This window comes from Neofelis nebulosa, chromosome 9 (genome assembly GCF_028018385.1).
Source record: "Neofelis nebulosa isolate mNeoNeb1 chromosome 9, mNeoNeb1.pri, whole genome shotgun sequence".
Classification (NCBI taxonomy): Eukaryota; Metazoa; Chordata; class Mammalia; order Carnivora; family Felidae; genus Neofelis; species Neofelis nebulosa.
Window position 1 is genome coordinate 4730244 of NC_080790.1, and position 19315 is coordinate 4749558.

Here is a 19315-nt window from a genome sequence, read left to right on the forward strand (position 1 = left end):
CTATTACTGTGGAAGAAAGGGAGAATAAATACTTGGGACAACCAAAGGTCTATCACAAGACCAGAAGCGAAACCCAACTTGTCACGAAATCGAGCCAAGCGAATGATTCCTTGTCATCAAGTTTCTGGGTAGGAGATGCTGTCTTGTCTCATGCTCATAAATCACACACCTATCGGTGTATGAAAGAACCCAAGTGTACAAAGAACAATTTCTTCTTCTTAATATCTGCAATGAAGAAAAGATTCTACTTTCCTGAAACAGTGTTTACAAGAAAGTGAACACACCCCCCTTCCTCTGAAATCACTTTGACCAGAGATCCCACTTGGCCCACGAGTTCACACCTCCCCACTTTGCTGACCAAAAATTCCAGGAAGCCACACTGGAGGGACGCCTCAGAAAAACCAACATATATGGGGGACACCACCATAAACTGGACAATCCCAACAACTTTACTCATTTGCAAGGTACAGAAGGCAGGCATTAAATGTTTGTTTTTCTAGACTGCCAACACAAGCTTTTCAAAATGTTCAGACTAAATAATACCAAGGACACAGATATCACATCTTACAGAAACCTAATGCTATTTATTAGTTTTAAAAAATATTTTCAACAGAAACCAATTACATAGTTATATATGCAAATATATAAAAATTACCTGGAATTCTTTTGAAAGACAGTATGATACAGTTATTAATATGAAATTTATTATAATTCAAGTCCCCATATACCGGATAAGGCCTTGTCTAAGACTTAAATGTCTTGGCAAGAAGACATGCCCCCCAAAACAAGTTGCAAGCTTCATCTATCTTAGAACCAGAGGGATTTTAGGTAATCACCTGGTTCAGCCAACTCCTTAATACAAATAAAGGATGATTATCACTTTTCAGATCAAGTTACATGGGCTATTGATGTTCAGCGACTCACCCAAGGCCACATAGCTATTAAATTTCCTCTTTCCTCAGCCATTTCTTTTTCCGAAGCAAACAGATCTCAAAGCTGATTTCATATGTAATCATAAGACATTCAAGTGCAAGATAATTTACTAAGAAACCCCATTCCAGGATCCACTGTGCTTATTTAGCAAGATAAATTAAATCTGTGTAATGAAAATACACAACAAGCACTGCCTTTAGCTTCTTGGCTTTGATTTTAATTAGTAAAGCATAGCCCCTCCACCAAGCAGAAACATGATGTAAATATCAACATAAATATATTGCTGCATTGGCTAAGTTTTAATGCATCTAGTTTAGTCCAAAACACTCATTATATCCAAAGCCGTGTTTTCAGAGGAAAGGAAAGGAACATAAATAAACAGAACATAATCCAAAGTGGGTTGGTATATTTGTATTGAGAGCATCTGGGTTGGCAGTCTCTATATTTGACTCTGACCACGAGGGGATCGTCTCAGGGGTTGTGAGACACAAATCAGATGTCTTCTTTGTAAGTGTCGCCTACCCACAAGGCGACCCTGTGGGCGTTGTCCTCAGACAGCCAGGACACGTGGACCCTTTCTTCAGGAGCATTTAGCTCTAGGATCAGGGCTGAGGCCCCCAATGATGGAGTGAGGCCATATAGGGAAGGAGGTAACTATGTCATATCAGGGTCTTATCAGTGACCCAGGAGGAGGTATGGGAGGGGCCGGAGGGGCTTCCACCGATTTGGAAGATCTTCCTGGTTATTTCTGTATACCTCATGCTTTCTGGATAAGACAGAACTTGGAGGGATTTGGTAGGAACGTAGCTGAAAACGCGTTCCAGGAAAACGTTTGTTACACTTGAAGAAAGCAATCACTGATCTCTGGCTGGAACGTTGACGGTCTCAACCTTGATGCGTCCTTTGGTCAGAAGGGAGTATAACGGTGTAGGTAAAATCAAAATGGTCTGGTCTTTGGCTTTCTAGCACACGCCATGGTTATGCAACAGAAATCTGGGAACACCATGTACCCCGCCGTGGGCCTAGATGTATCAAACAACATCCAATCTGCCAAAACGCAGAATTACATTTTGGAGTAATTACAATTAGCTAAAATTATTTTGGATTATGCCTAAAACCGTCTGGAGGACTTTCTCTCTCGAGGGACTAGCATCGACCACGTGGCAGGCGGGGTTCTCCATCCGCTGATAGGACACTTCTACCCTGGGGACAGGCAGAAATGAAAAGAGTTGGCTTATTTTTTAACAAGGCTCAACACACAAATGCCATTTCCCCACCAGGATGCACACAGCCAGGGCCCCATCTGATTTATCTCGCTGTTGCCCTCGGCTGCTAGCTTTGTCCGCAGGAGACGTGTGACACGTTTTGGTTAATAAATAACAAATTCAGAGTAATGTTTAGTAGCTAGCCTTTACGGCTACCTGTTTTCTATACAGGCATCAGCGTCCTACGTGATCCTCCTGTTTTCATACTCAGGGTGACCTGAGGAAGGGAACCGTGTCACCCCCATTTCTGCAGAGAAAGTAGCAGATTCCAAGAGGTGAACTAATTGGGCACACAGGAAATCGCTCCACAGTCTGTGCCCTGAGGGATTTCAGACAAGCCAGAGGCCCTCGGCATGGACACTGTCTTCACAGACGAGTCTCTGAAAAATTCACCAGGTTGTTCCAGAGCTCCTTCGGGTGTTAGCTAGCCTTGACGCATAGGAATGACAGAGGCCAGTGGCGTTCGGGAAGCGTGACAGCATGTGGTTGTCACACGTGCTGTTTACTACTCACTAGCTCAGTGAACTCATCAAACTGCTTTCCCGTCCGCCTCGGTTTTCTCACCTGTAAAACGAGGGCTGAAATAATGCCTTCCCGGTGATGTGTCACGAGGCCTAATTGAATTAATACGAGCAAACTGCCTGACACGGTTTCTTTGCGCACAGTCGAGTTGTTATTTAACTATTTAGAACAGGGTTGTGTTAGGACAGCGGTGCTATGATTGTTTATTTGTATAAACTACTCCGCTTTGGCTTTTCAAACCAGTCCTACGGAACGGATTCAACCTCGGCTCTAAGACAGTGAGGCTCTGGTCCAGGGTCTCCAGCTACCGTCCCACAGCTTTCTCATGAAAACAAAAGTGCTGCCTTTAAAATCGAAAAAGATCTTGATTTTAATCCCAGGTTTACTACACAGTAGCTATGCAAATCCAGACAAGTCGCTTCATCCTTGGAGCCTCAGTTTTGTAAACCGTAAAATACAGCTGACGTCGCCCTCGTGCGCATCAGAGAGCATCCGGACCCAGATGCCTGACACACGGGAAGCACCTTCTAAGGAAAAGTCACAGTGAGGTCATCGGACAGCACTCTGTGCCCATTCTATTAGGACTGGGGAACCAGGACCCAGAAATGTGTATTGTGTTCCCCGGGTTCACACTGTTCCTGGCACAGCCAGGACTGGAAGGAAGCCCCGATGCCCTGTGGCCGTGCGTCACCAATGCTGTGGCCGTGTGGGAACTGCACCGTCAGAAGGAGCTGAACTACTCTGGGGGGACACTACCTCTCGGGTTTGAACAACGAGAACAACGTCATTTCCTCCACATTCCTAAAGCCGGCGCCCATCCTGGCTCTCCGCCACGGCCAGGAACCCCTGCCGTTCACATCGGGACACCTACTTTTGACGAAACGTGCTGTCGGCCTCCAGTTCAGCTTCCTCTCTGGTCCGCTCCACGCCCCGGCCCTCAATTCTCTGCATCCTCTTCTTGGGGCTCACTGTGAGCAGCAGGACCAGGTCGGGTCTGAGCAGGTCCCTGGGCCACTGGTATACAGGGTGATGGGCCGGGGGCAGGTACTGGAGCCCCCCGGTCACCTCGGTGGCAATGGCGTAGGTGGCCGTGCTGTGCCAGTACCTGGGAAGGAGAGGACGAGTGAGATCTCCATCTGTAGAGGCCAAGGTCAAGGTGCACCTGAAAATCTGCCACGCGAGAGGCTGAAGCCAGCACGGCTCTGCTCAAGTTTTCCCTGCATTGCAATTTGTTCAATAAATAAAACTCAATCTGGGGGTGCCTGGGCGGCTCAGTCGGTTGAGCGTCCGACTTCGGCGCAGGTCATGATCTCGCGGTCCGTGAGTTTGAGCCCTGCGTCAGGCTCCGTGCTGACAGCTCGGAGCCTGGAGCCTGTTTCAGATTCTGTGTCTCCTTCTCTCTCTGCCCCTCCCCGACTTGTGCTCTCTATCAAAAATAAATAAATGTTAAAAAAAAAAAAAAAAAAAGAACATCTATTCCAAAACGCCCAATGGCTTTCCACTGCCTGCCGGAAACGTCCAGCCTCATGAAGACACAGTTATGGTGTGTGTCCAGGCGCACGGCTCCACGCGGGCCTGTCTTCACACTTTCCTCCAGCGGGAGTGAGGCTCTCAGTCAGCAAAGCTCCTACTCTGCCTGCACAGTCCCACTCAGGTGGAGCCCCACGGAGAGCTCGCTGTTTTCTCCTCTGGGCTCCCAATGCCCCTCACGCCCGACTCTAAGGAAGAACTTCTCACGGTAAAGAAAAGCAAGTTGTTTATAGGCATGACCTCTTCGGGCTCCTCCGTTAGAAAATTTCTTGTTTAGTCACTCCTGCCTTCCAAAACCTGAAACCAGCGTGTGGCACACAGTAGGTACACAATAAATGTTCTCTGGGTGTGCATATGACTAAATTGGAATCATTTCATTAATTGGCATAGCTTATTATAATCTTGACCTGCCCATGTCGTATTCCAATTTTAAGAGGCTACAAAACTCCAAATTCAAGATCAAAGGACTCTCATCACAGATATTTATGAAACAGTTACAAACATTCCAGTGTGGAGAAGGACCCATGGCCCCATCCTTGTCTGTATTTTCAACTTACTAACTTTAATGTTTTAAAATCCTAAATTCCTAATCATTGGAGACTTGAACTACTTTTCCCAGTGAAAAGGACAGACTGGTATCTACCAAACGAATTCACAGTGTTATCTGAGCTGTGTGTTAATCTACCTTCTGCCACCTACTTCCTATGCGGACACAGGTAACTCATTTAAGCCAATGTAGTCTCAGTTTCCTCATCGGGAAAATGAAAAGCATGCAAAACCCCGTTTCTCTTCCACAGTTGCCGCAAACATAGACCGTATCTGTGTATCACACTGTCATTATAAGAAAACACCAAAAAAAAAAATTAATTAATTAATTAATTAAATTAAATTAAAAAGAAAACAAATGTTGGGCACCTGAGTGGCTCAGTCGGTTAAGCGTCCGACTTGGGCTCAGGTCATATCTCGCGGTTCGTGAGTTCGAGCCCCTTGTCGGGCTCTGTGCTGACAGCTCAGAGCCTGGAGCCTGTTTCGGATTCTGTGTCTCCCTCTCTCTCTGCCCCTCCCCTGCTCGCACTCTGTCTCTGTCTCTCAGAATAAATGTTAAAAACAATTTTTTTTTAAAGAAAATCCCTAATGTTTAGCGGACACTGCTTATAACTAAAGCTGCATTTTCAAATGATGGTAATACAGACAGTACTGAAAAGGAGACACAAACAAAAATTAATTTGGGAGGTGAGCAATTCTCACACCATCCATCCTTCGAAGCCCTCATCCACCTCCAGAAGCGGCCACCGTATCGGCCAGCTCCTTGAGTCCTGCCCGGAAGCATTTCTCTGTGCCGCGTCCCTGAGTCACCATTTCCAAACGTGTGCTTTCACCTTCTGTCTCAGATGCATCTCGTCTCCCAAGCCGAATAAATCCACGAAGGGTCCAGGTTTTCTGTTTCTTGGCAGCCAGACTACAATTTATTCTGCTTTTTTGCACATGTTCCATGTTCACTGAATTAAATACTCAGCTATGAATACCGAGGCTGATATCATCTTAATTTTAAAAGCCTTCCTTTTGTAGAAAAACCATCAGCAAGAAAAGACTTTTAAAGGTAATGAGGGTGATTAAGTTGCCAACCTTAACCACAGTCACCATCAAAAACTACTCTGTCTCCCTCGTTTTTTTCAGCTAGATGAGGGTATAGTCTAAAATGGATTTCATTAAAATCTTTACACATGAACAAAGCCCACCCAGACAACAAATAACTGCTCTTTTCTTCCCGTTTGACAAGGTGATACAGTATCTCTTTAAAGAGCAAAATTGCCGACAATTCCCAGACACAAAGAAGGAAAATCAAGGTAAAAATGGAAGCCCGGTTTTCTATAGCTAGAGCTCTCTCACTGACAACGCCGTGGCTCATTTCAAATAATCACACCCTCTGGCCATCAATTTCAGACTCTCCGCTAGTTAGTATTTTCCATTCTGCCTTCAGGGAAACCACATGGGTTCAAATCAGATGCAATTTGTCCACATGTTATACGCAGCTTCTATAATAACGCTTTGTATCTTCATAGCGATTTGCTACTTCGAAGCACTTCTCCCTGTATCAACTCAATGGCTATTCATCACCAGTCCTAATGGTAGGCGGGGAAGTGAGGAGGGCTCTCTCCCCTTTAACAGATTAGGAAGCCGGGAGCAGAGGGGATCGGCATCCACCTACACACAGAAGCCAGTGCAGCTTCAGGACTTGGGACATCGGAGGAAACAATGTGCCTCATCGAGTCGCACCATATGAGGAGAAGTTCAGGCTTTCTCATTGAAAAAGGACACTGCATGAAAACAAAAAAAAAATCTCAAATATGGCAGATTCACTTATTGATAACGGGGCAAAAACATCCCCCAAAGAAGTCCCACAAAGGAAGGCAGTTTCTCACCCTTCTTGCCAACCCTCAACCTCTTGAAATAACCACCTTGCCATCCCCGAAGTTAAAACTACCTCCCAGCATGGTCGCTCCGACGAGAGTACCCGGCTTCTAACTCATTTTCACTGTTTTCCTCTCGCCCGGCAACCCACCACCTCAGGCTTTATTTCCTGCACACGCTCAGAACCACCTTTCCGTGGGGTGTTGCAGAGCTACAGAAAAGCCTGTACAGAAAAGTACAGGGGAAGGTATTTCAAGAAAGGGGTAGAAGTTTCCAGATGTGGCAAACCAGCTTGAACAAGGGGAAAGCCTAGCATAAAAGGCTGGCGATGCTAAGTGTTGACCAGGATGCGAGTCAAAGGGAATTCTCATACACTGCTGGTGGGGGGTGGGGGTGGCTGTGAGTTGTTTCAACCACTTCAAAAAACTTTCTGGAATATTTGCTGAAGTCGAACACATGTGAACCCCCACGCCCCTGCAGCTCCAGTCATGGGCATCTCTGCACCAGAACTGCAGATATACAGGCACCAGAGTTACGTAAAAAATGTCCACAGCAAGGGGCATCTGGGTGGCTCTGTCGGTTAGGCGGTCAGCTCTTGATCTCGGCTCAGGCCACGATCTCGTAGTTCGTGGGTTCGAGCCCTGTGTTGAGCTCTGCACTGACAGTGTGCAGAGCCTGGTTGGGATCCTCGCTCCCCCTCTGGCTCTCTCTGCCCCTCCCCCATGCACACACACTCTCCCTCTCTCAAAATAAAAAAAACAGTAATAAAATAAAACAAAAACGTTAAAAAATGTGTTCATAGCAGCAAGGGGAGTATCATACGCGGCATGAAGGCCGTCAGACGCAAAGAGCAGTAATGCACACCTGCGTGGACAAGCAGTTCAAAAACAGAAGGAACAAGTCTACGGTGATGGAGGTCAGGGCAGCAGTTACCACGGGGGGGGGGGGGGGGGGGGTTGGGGGGGGGGAGGGAGGCGGGAGGGGAGAACAGACGGTGACCGGGTGGGAGAAGGAGGTGGCTTTATGGGGGATGGTGAGGTCGTAAGTCCGGACACGGGTGCGGGCTATACTTGGGTGTGTTCCCTACTTGAAATTCCTTGAGATTTACAGTTATGATTCCTGCTTTTTCCTGAACTCTTGTCATACTTCAATACGGTTGCTTATCTTTCCAAAAATAAGCAAAATTGCAGAAAGGGCAACAAACATTCACGTAATGCAAAGCAGTAACACAAACGCAGCTCATGACCTTTTGTACTTTTTATCGACCGTGCGTTTTTTCCCTAGCCCTCTCCTGAATTTGCTCAATAACCTTCCATCCCTCCGTACTCTGCAGTTTGTCTTAATTTGCATGTATTCTACTGAACACCTGTCTGCAACTCGATTTTTCCAGATTACGGTTTTGTAATTTCTGCACAGGGATACACTGCATTGGTCTATGTGGCTGAATGGGGCCCCATTTTACAAATACGCTGGCATTTATGCACCCTTTCTCTTACTGACGGGCTTTGGTTTTTCACATTTTTCAGTATCTGAACACAGCTGAAGGCATCTCGGTTTCTTCAGGCGGTGAAGCGGTCTCCACTCTGCTGTGTCTCCACAAACCGCTCTCCTAGCCCTCCACCCCCACCAGCACCCTGGAGGGCGTCAATCCATGCACGTGAGCGCCAGCTCTGAGCTCTGGGCATTAGGGCATTTTAACTGGTTCTCAGCAACCTGATGAGAGCAAGCTGCGATCTCATCGCGACTGTGATTTCCGTACCACCGAGTCCCGGTGATTTAAAGCCTAGGATAACTTGCTTTCATCCATTTGTGTGGTATGTTGAGCTATTTCTTACGTATGGAATTGGAAACACACAAATCAGTTTACATCACTTCATTATCTGAAACCTTCCAACGGCTCCCCTCGGCGCTCAGAATAAAACCCACACTCTCTCCGCCTACGGGCCCTTCTCCTCTATCCTCTGCCTCTCTCTCTCTCTCTCTGCTCATTCACCCAGAAAGCAGCCCCCGGTCCACTATGTGCTCATTACACTGGCCTGTTTCTAGTCCTGGATTATGTCAACTTCTTTCTGTCTGTAGGCTTTGCTCTTACTGACTCTGCTGTCCATAACACTGTTCCTCCACAGTTTTCATTTCCACCTCTTCTGGGGCGTTCAGAGCTCAGATCAATGTTACCCCTTATACAGGCCTTCCTCAGCCATACCCACTTTGCTTTACCCTCTTCGGAGTATTTATCACTCTCTGATAGCATCACAGCTCTTTATGCACTTGACCATCAACTTCTCCTGCAACAGTATGTCTGCTCCACACAAGCAGGGCATCGTCTCGCTCACGGACCGCCGAATCCCCTAAATTGAGAGCGATCTTTGGCACATAGGAGATGCCCAATCAGTGTTTTACAAATAAGCCGGTGAACAAATGAACCACTGAAAGCATCAATTTGTAAAAGCACAGCCTTTGGCCAATATCCTCATACACCATTTCTAGCTTAGTCACTTGGCAGGTCACTTAACCTTTTTTTTTTTTGTTTTAATGTTTATTTTTGAGAGAAAGAGAGAGAGAGAGAGAGAGAGAGAGACAGAGCATGAGCGGGGCAGGGGCAGAGAGGGGGGAGACACAGAATCCCAAGCAGGTTCCAGGCTCCGAGCCGTCAGCACAGAGCCTGACGCGGGGCTCGAGCTCACAAGCCGTGAGATCACAGCCTGAGCCGAAGTTGGACGCTCAACCCCTGAGCTCCCCAGGCACCCCGACCTTTCGAAGACCTATGTTTTCATCAGTAAATTGGGAATAACATATAGTATCCACTAACCATGCATATGTTCCAGATGTCGAACAATGGTATGCATGCTCTTAGCGAGATGCCAGCCTGTGACGTAGGTGATTAATAAAGCATAGGCATTCTTCCTATTCTTATCATCACGCGGTTTGACTTAACATACACAGTTGAATACATGCATGCGTAGGTACACACACACACTTACACGTTGGGGAACAAAATGCCAAACTCATAGGATCTTCATACCTACCTGTCTATAATCACAGGAGATTTTGTAGATTCTTTGGCTATTTCAGAAGCCACAATATAATTGCCCAAAGAATAAAAAGCTCTCCTAATGATAGTTGGCTCATCATCAAAGATTTTCCTCCACTGGCTGATGCAAGCAGGTGGCGACTTTAAGAGGACAGCCCCGAGTGTGTCTGAAACTGACTGGGTCACAGTGGTTTTACCTGCGGGCCAGATACAAACACAGGGCTTCGTTACCATGGCCACGATATCACTCCCAAACTGCTCAGATGAACTCAGAGCAAAGACACTCTTTCCACCCGTAAACCAGCGTAGCTCATTACCTACCAAGATTATTTAAAATTAAAAAATTAAAAAAAAAAAAGATGCATACCTTCAGGAACCTGGGTTTGCTCAGTGTGGTATCAGAACACTTGAAAGATATCACAAAGCAATGATAAACTCTGGCAGAGACCTCCTGGCCCTGGGATAACCTCCTTGCTCCTTCACACTCTCTGCACCCGGGGAGCCCCGCCTCACACTGAACCACGTGACTTCAGCCCAGGTTCCACCTTGTCCTTGGCTGTTCTCCCGCCGCCTTTACAGCCTTACTACTCCTACTTTTGTGTTTTGGGCCAAGTGTGGGTATGTCCGTTGTACTCTGAGATCTCTGCCAGCTCCAACGCTTCTGCCCCCCACTTCCTAATACTTCCAAAGGGTCCTCAGAATGGCCTGTGCTTCCCAAATGCCCCCAGGCTGGCTCAAGTCCCTTCTCTTTGGCCCACGCTGTTTCTTCCGCCCGGAGGACCGCTTCTGTCTTCCTCACCTGACCTGCTCTGATCTGCACTGAAAACAGCCCTACGGGAGCTACCCCAACCACGCTCCGTCCCCCACGCGGAGGCTGCCTTAAGTGCCTTCTCGTGGTCGCCAGAGCACCTGAGGCTCAGCCCCTCCACCCCACCCCTGGCTTCCCACTCAAGGCCTTATTCACCTTTGCATCGCACGCCTGCCCGGCTCCGTGCGTGGCACACACTAGACACTGCCGTGAAGCTTACGAGCTGAACTCTGTATAAAGTTGTACTTGTGAAGCCCTGTCTATTCCCACGAGAGATCAATGTCTCTCCTTGCCTGTAACTGAAAGGTAATATTACCTGTGGCATCCAGTCCTTCAAAAGCAATGACCGGGAACTTCCCTTTGTGGACTTGTTCCGGCAACTGGTCAACCAGGTCGAGCACTGCTTGGGCCTCAGGAATGAAGGGTATACACTGTAAAACAACGCGTGTGCAGCCGTAGTGAGGCAACGGGGCTTTTGCAATATCTGATTGCTGAGAACAAGATTGCCCAACGCTAATAAGACATAAGTTGTGTTTCACACCACACCAAAATCATGCTGTTTTGAACCTGAGAGGGGCTGGGGCGCCTGGGTGGCTTGGTCAGTTAAGTGTCTGACTTCGGCTCAGGTGATGATCTTACCACTCCTGGAATATGGGTTCGAGCCCTGCGTCGGGCTCTGTGCTGACAGCTCAGAGCCTGGAGCCTGCTTTGGATTCTGTGCCTCCCTCTCTCTGCCCTGCCCCGGATCGTGCTCTGTCTCTCTCTGTCTCTCTCTCTGTCTCTCTCTCAAAAATAAACATGTAAAAAGAAAAGCAATTTTGAACCTGAGAGGGGCTGAGTCCCTCCATTTTATACTGAATAGCTCTGGCTCAAAAAGGCGACAGCGGCTGAGATCCCTCAGCCTTACAGGCCAGCTACCCCAGAGGAAGGAGAGGGAAGGCCACAACTGGGGGGGGGGGGGGGGGGGGGGAGGCACAGGCCCCGCTTGGCGCAGTATGTGGGATGTGGGAAACCAGCTAGGACTGTAGCTCCCGGAAGCAGTCAGCCGGTCCCTTCCTGCCCCCGCTACGAGGGGAGAAGACAGCCTTGCACTGCGGTCACCAGGGAGCAGCACAGGAGGTGCTGGGCATTCAAAGTTCTCGCCTCCGCTCTCCCGCTCTACAGCGAGGCCCACACGTTTGTTTATGTACACGCTTAATCTTCCACGTGCTTCTCCAGGATTAACATGGCCAGCCTTCACAGTAACCCTGCGAGGGTGGCAGCATTATTATTCCCAACTACAGACTAAGGAAACTGAGGCAAGGAGGGTTTAAGAAACTGAAAGTGACACAGGTAACAAATGCCGGAGTTTGGATTTAAACCCAGGAGACCGTTCCTGCCCTCTTCACCACTCCTTAATACCATCCCAAAAGCTTGCAGAAGGCACTGAATAAACTCCATTGCGCAGCCTCAGCAAGTCGAGTCTGGACACCCCAGGCCCTGCCCAGGCTGCTCCAGGGAAAAGATTCTCAGTGCTCCTTCCCGGAGCACCTGCTGTGTCCCAGATGTTTCCTTGTCCTAAACACCTCAAGGGGAGTGTTTCACAGACGAGACAGGAAAAACAGGGGGCTTGTGCCGCTTGCATGGGCAGCCGGTAAGCAGGCGGCCACAGATTCAGTGCGCGTTTCTCAAACCCCAAACCCTGGCCCTTTTCTCCCCAAAACTCATGCCCCGGCCTCCCAACAGCGTGACGGCTTCCCAAATGGCATGACCCTCCCGGCACCCAGCGGCCTCTTTCCTCCTCCTCCCGCAGCGCCTTCCCCGCGCATTCAGGGCAGGAACTCGAGCGCGGCCTCGGGACATCCATCACTTGCCGCCTCGGAGGGAAAGCTCCAGGCGGCTGAGGATCCAGAAAAGAGCCGCAACGTCTGAACCGGAGGCCGGCACTCAGGTTCACGGCCCCATCTGCCCAGGGACGTCAATCAGTTTCCCGCGGCAACAGCGCCCGGGCTGGATAGACCGCCCCCCCCCCCCCCGAGAACCCACTCCTCCTTGTCTGGGGAGGGGGGGGGGGTTTCCACCCCGAGTGCGAGGAAGGGGCAGGCCTCTTACCGCCTCCAGAACGGCGCGGGCGGCCTCCCGGTGCGGGAAGACCCCGGAGCTGGGCAGGTCAGGCACCACCGGGTGCAGGGCGGGCTCCGGGGCGGCCAGGACGCGCTCGCGGGGACCCACCTGCCGCCACTCCGCCCCGTCCCGCAGCTCCCACAGGCTCTGCCACACCTGCTGGTGCGCGTCGCCCACGAACTCGCCCAGGCTCGGGCCCCCCGGGGCGTCGCCGAGCAGCGAGAAGAGCGCGCGCCGGGTGTCGGGGCTGTCGCCGGGGTCGCGGAGCAGGAAGCCGCGCTGCACGCCGCCCGCGCCGCCGCCGGGGCCGTAGCACAGCAGCCGGCGCAGCTGGCACCGCCGCAGGGGGTCGCGGCGCAGCTGGTGCTGCAGGCGCTGGTGCAGCCGGGCCGCCCGCACCCGGGCCGCGCAGCCGCCGCCCGGCGCCTCGGGCACGCACAGCGAGTAGCTGCGGCCGGGCGGGCCCAGGAGCGCGGCCACGCGGGGGTCGAGGCGCGCGCCCGGGGCGTCCCCGCCGACGGCGAAGTGGGCCAGGCCGCAGCCCGGCAGCTCCAGCGCAAAGCGGCGCGGCGGCGCCATGGCCAGAGCGCGGGCGCCGCGGAGACGCGCGAGCGGCAGCGGGGCGCGCGGGCCGAGGGCGGAGGCCATGGCCCGTCCGGTCCCGCCCCCGCCGCGCCCGGGGCGCCCCCGCCACCGGGGAATCGAAAGCGAAGTGACCGGCGGGCGGGGCGCGGGGGAGGGGGTGGGGGAGGGGGTGGGGCGGCCGCGGCCTCGGCCTCGGCCTCCTCCGCCCTCTCGCGGTCGCGCCCGGAACGGCGGCGGCGGGGAGGGGACGGCCGCGGGTGGCGCGCACGCCCCCCACCCCCACCCCGCCCCGGCTTGCACCCCAAGGGTGCCCGGGGCCCGGCGCTGGGGGCGGGGAGGGGGCGGGGGCCCCAGACCCGGCACTGCCGATGCCTCCGCTGTTGTCTACGTCCCGGGTGGGGTGTGTGTGCGCGCGAGCGCGTTAGAGAGGGAGAGAGAGATCGGGACTCTTCGCTGCTCCCCACCCTTAACTGGCCCTTCAGTGCAGACTCCTTACCCACAGGCCGCTGGCTCAACCTCAACCCTCCCGCTGACCGGCTCTTTGGCCCTCACTCCCACCCAAGTCCTAGCAGCTGCTCCGACTGCCCAAACGGGGAGCGCTTCTCCCTCTTCTGGGACTTACCCCTCTCCTTTTGCTGACTCTCAAACCCGGGTGTCTCCCGATGTGCGCGCATGGGCCAAACCCAAGGCCCGCATTCGGGTCCCAGTCGGTGGTGGTAGCAGCTGTATCAGCCAGAAGTCCGCCGTCGAGGGTATCGCTGTCCTTGTGCGGCAGCTTTTACACGCCTGTCTGGACGTATCGTTGTGTGCTCACTGCTTAGCTGAGGATATCTTGGACGATGATGGTCAGGCCGACTGAAAACCAAAATCCTATGGGGAAGAGTCAAAAATTCACAACTGAGCTAAAGGTGGAAAACGTTAGCTGAACGGAGAGCAAAGAAACTTTACGATTTAAGCAATTTGGATTCAGCGCGGGTGCATGTGTAATCCCGAAGGGAATACAACTTGTCGACAAGCAGGAACTTTTAGACCTGAGGTTGAACTATGGGTTAATAGACCAGGAGCAGTTCAGCTCTTCGAGAACAGGATCATTCTTACTCTCTGTGAGCAATCTGACTTTGGGCACTTAGCGCGCAGAGGTGTTTTCACGTGTATAATCAGCACATGGGAGACAGAAGAAGAAAACACCCATATTGCGACCTCCCATGAGCCTCTCTTGACCCTTTTTGCGCGCCCCTTCCCCACTGCCTCTGTCCTTTCTTTGTTTTCCTCTCCGTTTCACCTACCTCCCCCCACCAAGAAGACAGTGAAATTAAAGACCTTGCACCCCCCGTGCCCAGTCAACGTTCGTATCTGTTGACAATTGAATATAGAATATTTTCACTCATAAAGGGAAAAAAAAAATCTGTCAGATTTTTGAGTTCCAGTTTCAAAATCCTGTACAGAGAATCTGATGGTCCCAACTTAAGTGGATGTTTCGATGGAACAAACTACCCTTGTGGGTGGAGAGCAGAGAAGCTGGGAGCTGGAAAGATCCTTCAGTGAAGTCTCTCAGTGAATGGATAACACAGCTTCATTCATTTAAAAAAGTCGTATTTTTCTGGGTGCCTGGGTGGCTCAGTCAGTTAAGCCTCCAACTTTGGCCCAGGTCATGATCTCGCAGTCCGTGAGTTGGAGCCCCGCATCCAGCTCTGTGCTGACAGCCCGGAGCCTGGAGCCTGCTTCGGAGTCTGTGTCTCCCTCTCTCTGCCCCTCCCCCATTCATGCTCTGTCTCTCTCTGTGTCTCTCTGTCTCTCTCTCTCTCTCTCTCTCTCTCTGTCAAAAATAAATAAACATTTAAACTTTATTTTTTTTTTTCAACGTTTTTTATTTATTTTTGGGACAGAGAGAGACAGAGCATGAACGGGGGAGGGGCAGAGAGAGAGGGAGACACAGAATCGGAAACAGGCTCCAGGCTCCGAGCCATCAGCCCAGAGCCTGACGCGGGGCTCGAACCCACGGACCGCGAGATCGTGACCTGGCTGAAGTCGGACGCTTAACCGACTGCGCCACCCAGGCGCCCCAGTAAATAAACATTTAGAAAAAATAATTTTTTAAGTCATAGTTTTCAACAATTGGAGTATTAAATGGGAAAACTAAAGCTATCCTGGCCACTCTGTTCATGGGCGGGGTGGGGAGCAGAAAGGAAGAATTAATAAATATAAATGCAGTAAGTAATAACTAATAAATGAAAATACTAATATTTATTTTGGAAAGGAGATTGGTTTTGGAAACCCTGCTGAAGTAGATATACTTCTAGGTCGACTATTCAAATGGAGAAAAAGAAAGAAAATGCAACCAGCACGATAGGTATCCAAGAAAGGAAAAAGCCACAGATTGTGAAGGCCTCCAAAAACAGAGAAGATTACATACAATTCTACATCAATACGTCTGAATGTCACAAAATAAACGGTGAAGTTGGAAAATAAGAATTGACAAAATAGATCCGGGAAGGAGTGATGATTCTATAATCTAAACCCTGGGAAAGAAGGTAATGAAGGACCCCAAAGTAGACGCATTTAGTAAGTAACTGCTTTATTAAGGAACAGGTAAACCCTCTAGTCCATAAGCCTTCTATTTCTCTTTTATAAAGTTCTTTTGGATGCATTTGTGAGCTTCCAATCTGAAAAATATGCTATCGTATTGCAGAGTTGATTTTCTCACTAATAGAGCTTATGTGTTATCCCATGAAGAAAGAGTCAACACAGCTCACTCAGAGCATCTCTCCAGGGGAGACCGGAGCCACGATCGATCCTGGCCAAACCCTAGAAATGTGCCCTTCAAAAGGTTCTTTCTACGGATCATTGATGATTCTGTGTCTATACCGGAGCAATGCCACATCGGCCTGTCAGCACTGTTCTGCACACACCAAGGTTGGTGATGGGCACCTCATTCACCGTTGGGTTTCTTAGATTTGGTGACCATGGCCAGTCACAGCTGAATGCACCTACACGTCTAGCCCTCCACATAAACCCAGACTCTGAGACTCAAGCAGGCTTCCCTGACCAGCTAATTTGTACTTGTCCCTGTAGTGCACTGCTTGAGAGAAAGTCCGTCCTGAGCAACTCAGGCCAAGGGCTCAGAAGCCTGTGCAGACCTCTCCAGACTCAGTCTGAGTTTTCATCTTCTTCCTGTTTTCACTCTGCATCCCTTCCCTGGAATAAACCCTAACAGGGAGTATAAACTGCTCCTGAGTCGTATGAATCCTTTTAGCCAATACCCACACACAAGACAGCTAAGTAAAAATTTCAAGGAACAATATCTTATTTTGAAGCACTTTAATAGTCCATTTCATTTCCTTAAATACTCACATGGATACACAAAACCACAGCTCTGCAAATTAATAAAATTGTACTCATTAAATCAATTAAGTTTCAACTAGTAAATGAGTGAACAAGAAAGCCAAAGAGTTAAAGATATGTACAATGTGTGTAACCAAGAAAGTTCATGATAAAGAATGAATTTCTAAAAATCTGTACTAAAAATACAGAAAGTCCACTGTGGGGGGAGGGGAGGGTGGAATGCAGGAAGTCCAATACAAAAGTGGGCAAGGGACGTGAACAGGCACTTTACAAAAGAGATGGCTAATACCCATATATAAAGGTGCTTAATATCACTAGTCATCAGAGAACTGGAAACTAAAAAAGAGCTACCATTACATATCCACTGGGTGGCCAAATTAAACCAGACAAAACAAAAATCTTACAGTGAAAGTGCCAAATGAGAAGGAAGATGTGTAGCAGCTAGAACTCTTACAGTATTCTGGTGGGAATGTAAACTGGTTCAAGCGCTCTGGAAAGCTCTTTGCAGATATGTGCTCAAGGGGAGCACACATACACCACATGAGGCAATGAGTCCATTCCTGGGTATATACCCAACATAAACGCACATGTATATGTTGACCAAAAGACATGTACAAGAATATTCATGGTGTGATAGCAAAATATTCCAAACGTTCATCATAACAAAATAAGGGGCGCCTGGGTGGCTCAGTCGCTTAAGTGTCCGACTTCAGCTCAGGTCACGATCTCGCGGCCTGTAAGTTTGAGCCCCGCGTCGGGCTCTGGGCTGATGGCTCAGGGCCTGGAGCCTGCTTCCGATTCTGTGTCTCCCTCTCTCTCTACCCCTCCCCAGTTCATGCTCTCTCTCTGTCTCAAAAATAAATAAACATTAAAAAAAAATTTTTTTTAATAATAATTAAATGAATTGTGGTATATTCAAACAATAGAATCAATAAATGCTAGCTAGGAAAATGAACAATCTACTGCTAAACACAGCAACATGGATAAGTCTACAAACAGCATTGAGTGAGAAAGTCCTGACAGAAAGCGGGCATGTTGTGATTCCATCCACATGAACTTTAACAGCGGCAAACCTGGAGTACAGTTTCTAGAAAACAGGACAGGGTTATCTTTGGGGCAGAGGTAGGGTTCAGGGCCTGAGGGAAGGTCTTGGAGGCCTCTTGGCAAAGTTCTATTTCTTGATCAAGATGCTCACTACATACATGTGTTCAGTCTACCAGAGATTCATCGTGCCGTGCATTTACGAATTGTGTACCTTTTGATGTATGGGATGCATAGTAGTTGATGGGTAGTCCTGACGTATGGCATGCGTGAGCAAAAGACTTACCACAGAGATGTTAGGATGTCTGCAAATAACTGAACGGATTCTATGTTCGGCTGATGTGTTGCAGCCACTGTTGGGACATCCCTGCAGGAAACGGTACACGTCAGGGAGCATGGAGGACGTTACAGATGTTCAGATGTTTAGGAAAAAAAGTCCCTGGCTACAGAAAAATGACGATGACATTTGACTGTTTTCCAGTTGCGTGTGGATGCCTTTAGAAATGGCCGACTCCCACTAGAGAGCCAAAACGGGGCTGCCTTGTGCTTCCCCCAGCCCACCCCCATCTTGAGCAGTTGGAGGAAGAAATCCCTCCCTGGCTTGTGCAGGCCCTGACTTTGAATAAGAAAGTCTACCACTCCTGAACCTTACTCTTAAATGGGTGGGAAAAGACAGGTTGGAAGGAATAGGACATATGTTCCAGGAATACCATAAGGACTTGACTTTTGTGAGTTCTCTGCTGGAAAAACTTGGGCTTATTTATCTGATTTGTATTTTATTCACATTTACTAAGGTTTTCTCTGAAAAGTAGGAGGCTCTCAATAAACACTTGTTGAAGCAAAGAAGAAAGGAAGGAAAGAGAGAATGCCTGGAGGGAGGGAGGAAGGAAGGAAGGAAGGAAGGGAGGAAGAAAGGAAGGAAGGAAGGAACAAATGAATGCATAAAAGAAACTGGCCTGCTTAGAACAGATTTAGGAAAAACTAAACTAACGTGCTGATAATTATCATTGAGCAGGTTTCCAGGTGTTACATCCCAGTTCAAACACTCCCTGCGTGGCGTGAGCTTCTCCAGCTGTAAAATAAGTAAGTGCATGCAAAGTGTAGGCCGGGGCCTGGTGCACAACGCTATATGGTGTGTTAGATATGGTTAATTTATCACGCAAGCACTACTCTCGGTGCTGAATATACATTTTAATCCCTAAAATGCCCTGTGTGAGTGTGACATTAATATCCATATTTCCAGATGTGTTAACAAGATCAGGCAGGTGAAGAAATTTACCCCAAATGAAACACTCTTGGCTGAATTAGGATTCAGACCTTAAAAGGTCTGGTTTGAAAAGCCTACATGGTCACCCTCTGTGCCTTACCTGGTACTCAATTTGAAATGTAAACCGATTTGGTTTTCATTTCTTCAAACACATGTGATCCGGGGGGGAAAAAAAAGTATTTCCTGATTGAGCCATACGACAGTGAGGTTTTAAAATGCTTTGGGCTAAGATTTCAAGTACTTGCGTTATATCCGTTAGTGTATAATCAGATCATTACACACAGGCTTGCTATTTTGCTGACTTTGCTTTCAGTTTTCTTTCCAAGTAAAGTGAAAGTCATCTTTGTTTCTATTTAGAACACAACACCGCCAGAATAACAATAGCTAACCCCAAGTGAACACGTGCCACATTCCAGACACCGTCCCGGTTGATGTGATCCACAGAAATGAGAACTTTCAGTCTTCACACACAAAAA

General features: G+C 49.1%; 1 protein-coding gene across 1 annotated transcript; it reads right to left on the reverse strand.

Annotated features, from left to right (window-relative positions):
- Positions 1-557: 557 nt before the first annotated feature.
- CMPK2 (cytidine/uridine monophosphate kinase 2) lies at positions 558-13308 on the reverse strand. The gene is made up of 5 exons (XM_058682446.1): positions 12593-13308; positions 10818-10932; positions 9689-9890; positions 3592-3825; positions 558-2136 (listed from the first exon to the last, which is right to left on the reverse strand). Exons 1-5 carry the CDS (start codon positions 13250-13252, stop codon positions 2019-2021), a joined length of 1329 nt encoding a protein of 442 aa, XP_058538429.1. The 5' UTR covers positions 13253-13308; the 3' UTR covers positions 558-2018.
- Between the last annotated feature and the right edge of the window lie 6007 nt (positions 13309-19315).

What these genes read in the sequence shown, in the direction of transcription:
- CMPK2 (XM_058682446.1), bottom strand. Translation starts at nt 13,252, where the DNA reads ATGGCCTCCGCCCTCGGCCCGCGCGCCCCGCTGCCGCTCGCGCGTCTC. An exon ending in TGAAGGACTGGATGCCACAG is followed by an intron (nt 9,891 to 10,817) that starts GTAATATTACCT and finishes TCTGGCCCGCAG; the next exon opens with GTAAAACCACTGTGACCCAG. An exon ending in TCTCCTGTGATTATAGACAG is followed by an intron (nt 3,826 to 9,688) that starts GTAGGTATGAAG and finishes TCTCCTTCCCAG; the next exon opens with GTACTGGCACAGCACGGCCA.